Source organism: Nicotiana attenuata, chromosome 9, assembly GCF_001879085.1.
Source record: "Nicotiana attenuata strain UT chromosome 9, NIATTr2, whole genome shotgun sequence".
Classification (NCBI taxonomy): Eukaryota; Viridiplantae; Streptophyta; class Magnoliopsida; order Solanales; family Solanaceae; genus Nicotiana; species Nicotiana attenuata.
The window spans coordinates 21,358,351-21,366,815 of NC_031997.1; the positions used below are offsets into that span (position 1 = coordinate 21,358,351).

The 8,465-nt window shown below is 35.6% G+C and overlaps 1 protein-coding gene across 2 annotated transcripts; it reads left to right on the forward strand.

Moving 5' to 3' along the window:
- LOC109232143 (ATP-citrate synthase beta chain protein 2) lies at positions 2,098-8,177 on the forward strand. 2 transcript variants are annotated; one of them, XM_019397816.1, is made up of 17 exons: positions 2,098-2,223; positions 3,096-3,217; positions 3,326-3,428; positions 3,901-3,966; positions 4,093-4,216; positions 4,636-4,770; positions 5,084-5,144; positions 5,235-5,311; positions 5,737-5,892; positions 6,056-6,184; positions 6,288-6,420; positions 6,527-6,654; positions 6,793-6,898; positions 7,001-7,077; positions 7,185-7,255; positions 7,415-7,699; positions 7,800-8,177. In XM_019397816.1, the coding sequence occupies exons 2-17, from the start codon at positions 3,118-3,120 to the stop codon at positions 7,873-7,875; spliced, it is 1,827 nt and encodes a 608-aa protein (XP_019253361.1). In that variant the 5' UTR covers positions 2,098-2,223; positions 3,096-3,117; the 3' UTR covers positions 7,876-8,177. The 2 variants fall into 2 exon arrangements, with proteins under 2 accessions (XP_019253361.1, XP_019253362.1); XM_019397817.1 differs by lacking the exon at positions 2,098-2,223 and adding an exon at positions 2,512-2,627.

Sequence of the window (8,465 nt, forward strand, 5' to 3'; positions counted from 1 at the left end):
AAAATTATCTAACTCACCGGAAAACATAGTTCAAGGGGTTATTGTTCTCATTCAATAAGTGGAGAGGGGGGTGGTACTATTTCCCAACCCTTAAAGGTTAAGGGGATAACTAAATTTTACTCTTACTTTGTTGAATGGGCATTTTATTTGGCTACAATCCACTATTTTTAATTTTAAAAGATGTATTTTCCGATATCAAAATGATTGTTGCAGAAGTTAATTTATATAATCGAAGAATCATCTCATGGCACTATCTATTTAATAACAGACTAATGTCTAATCAAATAGCTAGTTCATTCATTTTCCTTTTCTGGCATTTTGAACTACTGTTAAATCAATTTACTCTTGTTATTTTGGATTTTGAATAAGTTGGGCAAAGTATAATATACTTTTTCTTTTAACAATTGGGGCCTAAAAGAATCAATTTAGTATTTGTTTTGCCTCCATTGAAATTTAAACATAAGATCTTATGGTTCTTAATGCACTTTATTAATCATTATCACACTTAAGGTGCCTTCTACCAGTATAAATAACAATTCACTTATTATCTTTACCTATTAAATATTTTAAAAGTGATCGAATAATAAGAATAAGAGTGAAAATTTAGTGGTAAAAAAAGAACACTCAAAGAAAGGAAAAATAGGTGGCCCGTCATTTTTGTCAATATCAATCAAGCCAACCTTCCAATATTACCTAAAACGCCCACCCCTCACAACTCTAGCACCCATGAGTTTTGCCAAAATAAATTTGGAATTTATTTTCAAAACTCATGTTTGGCCATAAATTTTGCCCACATTTTTGCAAAATTCCAAATCCCAAACCCCAAATCCCAAAATCACCCCAATTGCTGATTTTGGGCCAAAATCCCAAAACTTTGGAATTATGTACATGTTTTTCCAAATTAAAGTTGGGAAATATATTTTGAAAATGTATGTCCAAACACATTTTCATCTTCAAACCAAAATTCACCCAAATCAAATTTTTCAAAATAAATTTGGAATCTATGGCCAAACGCTAGCTTAGTTTAGCCGTTCATTTTATCTCTCTCTAAGATAAAAAGAAGAAGAAAAAGAAAGTCTTAACTATATTTATGAAGTATAAAGAAACCTAGTAAAGGAGACGAATTTCAAAATTTAAGGTAGTAGATATAATAGTATTGAATCCACTACTTTCCAGTGTTCAATAAGTTTGAATTTAATATGATTCATTTAAATTTGTTAGATTATATATAAGTCAAGTCAATATAGATGTACGGTATTTTATAATCGCTATATAATCATATTACTGGAATTCAAATCCGGTGACTATAACCTCTCGAAACACACCAATATTAGAAATATACTTGGGAGTAAAGTGTATAGTTTTTTTTTGTTATGTTTTCAGAACACATTAAACCTGATGTGATATCACCTTCGGTACATTTCAAAATATCGTTTTAATCAAATAAATTTGGTTCAAAATAAATATCTTAAAAAATAGGAAGACACTATACAATTTTCTTTTTTCTTTTGGTCATGAAAGATTATATTCTATTCATACAAATGTCATGGTTCCACAAAGCTTTTACCCCATAAGTTTTTAATACCACAAGTTACAAAAGTCTTTTTTTTCTATATTTCGTGCTGAGTCAAATTAGCTCATCTAAATTGAAACGAATGAAGTAATTTAGTCAAGCACCTTATATATCGTGAATTTTGGACAATCAACACCATTGAAGCTAAGTTCATAATACATTTTCTTGTCCCTTGGGAAAAAATTACAATACTCCTAACACATTTTCTTTACACAGGAAGAATTTGGTAAACTTTCAACAACGGCACCTACAGTGTTTTTTTTTTCCTAAAAAATAAAGAAAATTGAATCATTCGTGAACTAACTACCTGATGCCACGTGATAATTTCTCCTCTTTCGCTGTCTTTCTTGGTTATTAGCTAGTACTAGAATTACAATGTCTATGTTGCAGCCCACCAATTCCCTCCTTATGCCTTAAATACACGTACTATATATATATATATATATATATATATATATATATATATATATATATATATATATATATATATATATATATATATATATANATATATATAGTTAAGATTCATCTAACTCTCTCCCCCAACATTCTCCTACCAGCTACCATAATTCACTCACCTCTTGTCTGAGTTTACGAGGGGACTTCCCTTTTCTTGATTGGTCTCCATTTGTATACACATCAAATACTAGGTGCATTTTGATCCAATGATGCTTTGTTTTTCTTTCCTTATATTTATTTTTTGGTGTTTCGGATCTGTGTGTTTTGCTAATTGCTACTATTAAATTTTTGATTCGGGTTTGTGTCATATATATATTCTTTGTTTTTAGTGTGAAACACGCTTCAATTGTTGAATCTTGCTGTTCCTTTTCGCTTCTTTTTCGATGTTCCCGAGGTTGTCTATATATATGCTCTAATTTGTTGTGTACTGACGCTTTTAAATAATTGGATCTGCTTTTAACGGCCATTTGTTATAACTCTTTTCTTGAGAGGAGGACAGGTGTGCTCTTTTGATTTCGTTTATTATTAAAGATCTGACCTCTTTATACTGGGATGTGATTTGGATTCATATATCCTCCCACAACATATTTTAGAGGTATAGTTGATTCAGTATCCTTTACTGAACCAGTTTCATTTTCTGAAATTCTGCACCTATTGGTGTAGTTCTCTGTTTGATTGAATTCCGGAAGATTTAGCTTCATGTTGATTTGTTCTCTTTCGGAAGGCAAGATTTACAGAAACTTGTTAAGACTAATGAGTCAGCTCCGTTATTTGTATTTTTGCTCCTTGTGATCTTTTTCTGTTTTGGAATGTTGATTTCGGGTGGGTAAGGGATGGGGGCTGTTTGAATAATATATTTCATATGCCATTTTACCTGTCACTACTTGGATATACATTGCCACTCGAATGACTGTTTGATGAAATGCTTCACTGTCAGCTCAATAGTTATCTATTAATATATTGTTTTGGCCTTCTGTCTCAAAATGAAAGGGTTGTGTGTCATATGCAAGAAATTATCTGTTCATGGATGGTTGATGTTTTTGCTGATGTTGTAACTTAGCAGAGATCTCAATTGACTCGGCAAAATGGCTACTGGACAACTTTTCTCCAAGACTACACAAGCTTTGTTCTACAACTACAAGCAGCTTCCTATCCAGCGAATGCTTGACTTTGATTTCCTTTGTGGTTCGTACTATCTATTTCTCAATTGATTTTCCGGCAAATGTGCACCCAATATTGTTTTGATTTTTCAACGTGTTGATTGATGTTAATTTCTTAATTTTAAATTTTCAGGGAGGGAAACACCATCTGTTGCTGGAATTATTAATCCTGGTTCTGAGGGATTCCAGAAACTCTTCTTTGGTCAGGAGGAAATTGCAATCCCAGTACATTCAACGTGCGTCCTTCTCTTGGTTTTCTCAATCATTGGTTATATTCCCATTCTATTTTGCACTTTTTCATTTGGATCTCTAAAAGTTCTCCTTTGGCAGTCTGTCACAATGTTGTCTATGTTCTTGTTTCTCCCTTCCAGTATGCTATTTAGCTTTGGTGTGGCTTAAATACATTTAGCTCGCTGCTTCCAATTTTAGCAACTGACTTTCCCTAATGTCTGATGATATCATGTGCTAACTATTTAACTTTTTGGTTCATAATTGAGCACTTAAAATGATGCGCAAAAGACGCCAACTATATCATATTTCTGGCAGATATATTTTTTTGTCTTTACATTCCTTTGTACACTATATCATATTTCTGGCAGATATATTTTTTTGTCTTTACATTCCTTTGTACTACTGGTTTCTATTTCGTGAGTGTGGTGTCTTATCGCTTTCACTGATTGATATTCTAAAATTTTACTCATTCTTCAGCATTGAAGCTGCCTGTGCTGCACATCCTACAGCTGATGTTTTCATAAACTTTGCGTCTTTCAGAAGGTTGGTCCTAACCATTGTTCTTGTTTTGTTGTCTGTATTAAATTGGGTTTGTCTCGAAGAAAAAACTGATGCTGCAAAAGATGTGCTCTTGTTTCTCTGATCTTTATTGTCCAAATTGATTTGCAGTGCTGCTGCTTCCTCCATGTCTGCTCTTAAACAGCCGACCATCAAAGTTGTGGCTATTATAGCTGAAGGTGTTCCTGAGTCAGACGCTAAGCAGCTGATTGCTTATGCAAAGGCAAACAATAAGGTAATACTGTGTCATATCAATCAGTTTTCTGCATTTGGGTACATTATTATTTTGTCAGTGGTGGGAGTTATATTTTGAGTGATGATGTATAATCAAGTATAGGATAATAAAGTTGAGTATTTATCCATTACTTGTTTCACATTCCATTGTTGCTTGTCCTGGAGTCAATAAACTCCCCGACCGCAATTTTCATCTTTTTTGAAGAACTTTTTTGTCTAAAAAGGTAGAATGAGCTTCAACGGATCATCGCTTGGAGCATTTAGACATTACCTATCTCACTTGTCAACATTGTTTCTTCGGGGGGGGGGGTGGGGGGTNNGGGGGGGGGGGGGGGGTGTTCAATAACTACTCCCACTCTAATTTTCCCTCTTCCATTGATTTTAAAATTATATGGCGTGTAATATGGTTATCTTTCTCAGGTGGTTATTGGTCCAGCTACTGTTGGAGGGATCCAAGCTGGTGCTTTCAAGATTGGTGATACTGCTGGAACAATTGATAACATTATTCAGTGCAAACTTTACAGACCTGGATCTGTAGGCTTTGTCTCAAAATCTGTGAGTGATTTTTAGAGCCTCTTTAATATACATATCAGAAATTCTAGTTGGTTACACCTGCAGCATTTTGTCCCCACGTACTTTCTAATTTGCTATCTCCTAGAGTGCGATTAAGATAAAACAATATTTGTGAGATACTTCCGTCTATTCTCAACTACTTTCAGTAACATATCTTTACTTAACTTTAATGTTGAGCATTACTTTAACCCAACTTTCTTGTTTGAAGCCATAACCTCACTCTAATATACGAAGCAGAATAGTTTGGAGTAGCATTTCCATTTTCAATAATAATAACTTTTCTCTTGATGTACAGGGTGGTATGTCTAATGAATTATACAATACAATTGCTCGTGTGACTGATGGAATTTATGAAGGTTGGGCATTCTCAATTCTGAATCCATCAATTGGAGCATGTTTTTGTTGTTTTTACCGAGAAGTAGAATAGTGAATTTTGGTCTATGCAGGAATTGCAATTGGGGGAGATGTTTTCCCTGGCTCTACCCTTTCTGATCATGTTTTGCGCTTCAACAATATTCCACAGGTAATTGATTTGTACAGGCTATATTCTCCTTGTAATATCACCAGGTTCACCCTCTGGCCTTCAGTGACGTTGCTTTAACTTTAAGATATCCTGATTGTCTGTAGTTGTCTAAATTCTCCTTACCCTCATTATATGTGCCAATAAAGAAGCTACTTTTCATAAGCTAACATTCCAACTAAGTAGCAAAAGTATATCTGTTTCCACACACACACACACACAGTGACTTTGGTGCCTTTCTTCCTAATTTTAACCATTAGTATCTATGATTTAAGGTTGATTTTTTTCTGCTATATTGATACAACTAGAAGCTCAGTGGTGCATAAACAACTACAACATTGATGTCTTGTTGTATTTCCTGATTCTATACAAACCACTTTGCCATTTATTGGTTGTTCCTTTCTTAATGGTGTTTTTGGTATACTTAGGTTAAAATGGTGGTTGTTCTCGGGGAACTTGGTGGACGAGATGAGTATTCCTTAGTTGAAGCCTTGAAGCAGGGAAAAATTAACAAGCCTGTTGTTGCATGGGTTAGTGGAACTTGTGCTACGCTCTTCAAGTCAGAAGTACAATTTGGTCATGCGGTGAGCTTTATTTCCCATGATTGCCACATTTCCTAAAATAGGTTCCTAGTTGTTTCTCGCAAAGATCGAGAGATATTTTAATAATAAAGATTTAATATAGAAAAGGCTGGACAGGATAGTTTTACACATGAAGTCTAATTTTGCATGGATCTTTTTCAAATAGGGAGCAAAGAGTGGCGGTGAAATGGAGTCCGCACAAGCAAAGAATCAAGCACTCAGAGATGCCGGAGCTGTGGTTCCAACCTCATATGAAGCTTTTGAAGGAGCAATCAAAGATACATTTGAAAAGCTAGTGAGTTTCTTGATGTTCAGCAGAGATCACTTGTATAATACAAGTTGTATTTGTCTTCTACTCTGTTGTTAGTTCTAACAGCGCCGCGTATTTGTTTTGGTAGGTTGAAGCAGGAAAAACAACTCCTGTAAAGGAAGTTTCTCCTCCTCAAATACCTGAAGATCTTAGCACGGCAATTAAGAGTGGGAAAGTTCGGGCCCCAACTCATATTATTTCCACAATATCTGACGATAGAGGTACAGTTGGATTCAGCTGTTTTCTCTCAAATAATTAATTTGTTTTTCTGGTGGGTAAATGTGTGATGGAAATGGTGCTAATTCTGTCTACAACTTCTATTCACAGGTGAAGAGCCATGTTATGCTGGTGTACCCATGTCATCCATTGTGGAGCAGGGACTTGGTGTTGGTGATGTGATTTCCCTCTTGTGGTTCAAACGTAGCCTACCACGTTATTGTACACGTTTTATTGAGGTAAGTTTCTTATGCTTGCAACTCTATATTCTTTCAATAGGTTATAAAACTCTTATGTTTTGACCATCAGTTTCTGCCAACAGATGTTGTTCTGTTTCTAAACCTTAACATACTTTGTCGTGGTTGATTTCTTGGCAGATTTGCGTGATGTTGTGTGCTGACCATGGTCCCTGTGTCTCTGGTGCCCACAACTCCATAGTAACTGCCAGGGCTGGGAAAGATCTGGTTTCATGCCTTGTTTCCGGTATGTTACATTTTAAGGTTGCTCGTTTGTAGTTATGAGTTTATTTTTCAAAAAAAAAAATTATTTTTCAAATCAAAACTGGAATCATGGGGCTTTTAACAGGATTGCTGACTATTGGTCCGCGATTTGGTGGTGCTATTGATGATGCTGCTCGGTACTTCAAGGATGCTTATGACAAGGTGAGCCTTATAATTTATGAGCATTAAATGAGCCACTCATCAGGCTAGAAGCAGTCCTGCTGGTCTCTTTTGTGTCCAGAAGAGTAATACTAGCATTATATTTTCAGGGTCTTACACCATATGAGTTCGTGGAAAGTATGAAGAAGAAGGGCATTCGTGTGCCAGGAATTGGCCACAGGTAGCATATCTTGTAGCTTCATGAATCATCAAAGAATTGTTCCTCGACTTGTTGAAGCAAACGATGCACATGAAAATCTTTTGAACTAGGGTTATCATGCTTCTGGCTCTTGTGACTCTAAATCTATTTGATGTACCACATCTTTCTTCTTTGTGATAGGATTAAGAGAGGTGACAACAGAGATAAGAGAGTGGAACTACTGCAGCTTTATGCTAGGGAAAATTTCCCTTCTGTTAAGTACATGGAGTATGCTGTTCAGGTTGAAACTTACACACTCTCAAAGGCAAACAACCTAGTCCTCAATGTCGATGGTGCCATTGGATCCCTCTTTTTGGATCTCCTTGCCGGCAGTGGAATGTTCACCAAGCCAGAAATTGATGAAATTGTGGAGATTGGTTACCTCAATGGACTTTTCGTGCTGGCTCGTTCAATTGGGCTTATAGGGTGAGTTGCATGATGCTTAAACACCATTTTAAATTCTTTTCTATATCATATCTCAATTCTAATTCCTAAATGATTGATTATGTACTTTTTCAAATCTCAGGCACACATTTGACCAGAAGAGATTGAAGCAGCCTCTGTACCGTCACCCATGGGAAGATGTCCTCTACACCAAGTGAAGAGTCTCTTGATAACAACAGACAGAAAGCTGCCTGCGCCCAATCTATATTTTTCATTCAAACTATTTGGTTAGCCATTTGTTGTGTGAGTGATTCAACTAGTACTCCTAAGAGCTCTGGTGAGCATTTCATTTTTTAAGTTCTTAGGGAGATGCCAAAAGACAACTCTCAGTTATCATTCGTGATCAATTCTTAGTTCCACACAAGTGTTTTCTTTTTTCCTCTATCATGTCATAAATGAAATAACACAATCCATTTTTGTACCTGATTTCAAGTCTTTACAAGGAGATTCTTCATTGTTACTGTTTGCATAAAACTGTATTTACCTGAAGGGCTGAATTCACAGTGTGGCAAGTGGCAACCATAGACTGACTGATTAAAGATTTGTAGAGATTTTGGCAGTCGGTATTAGCACGGATGGATAACCTGGAAAATGGACAGTAACAAGCTTAATTTACACAGGAAGGAGTATACTTAGTTTGTGATAACTGACGGATAAAACTTAAGTTAAATGGCGGAAAGAAGCAAGCATAGTCTGTCTAGAGAAGATTTTCCACAGTTTTTAGAAGCTAAAGAGGAGATGAAACTCA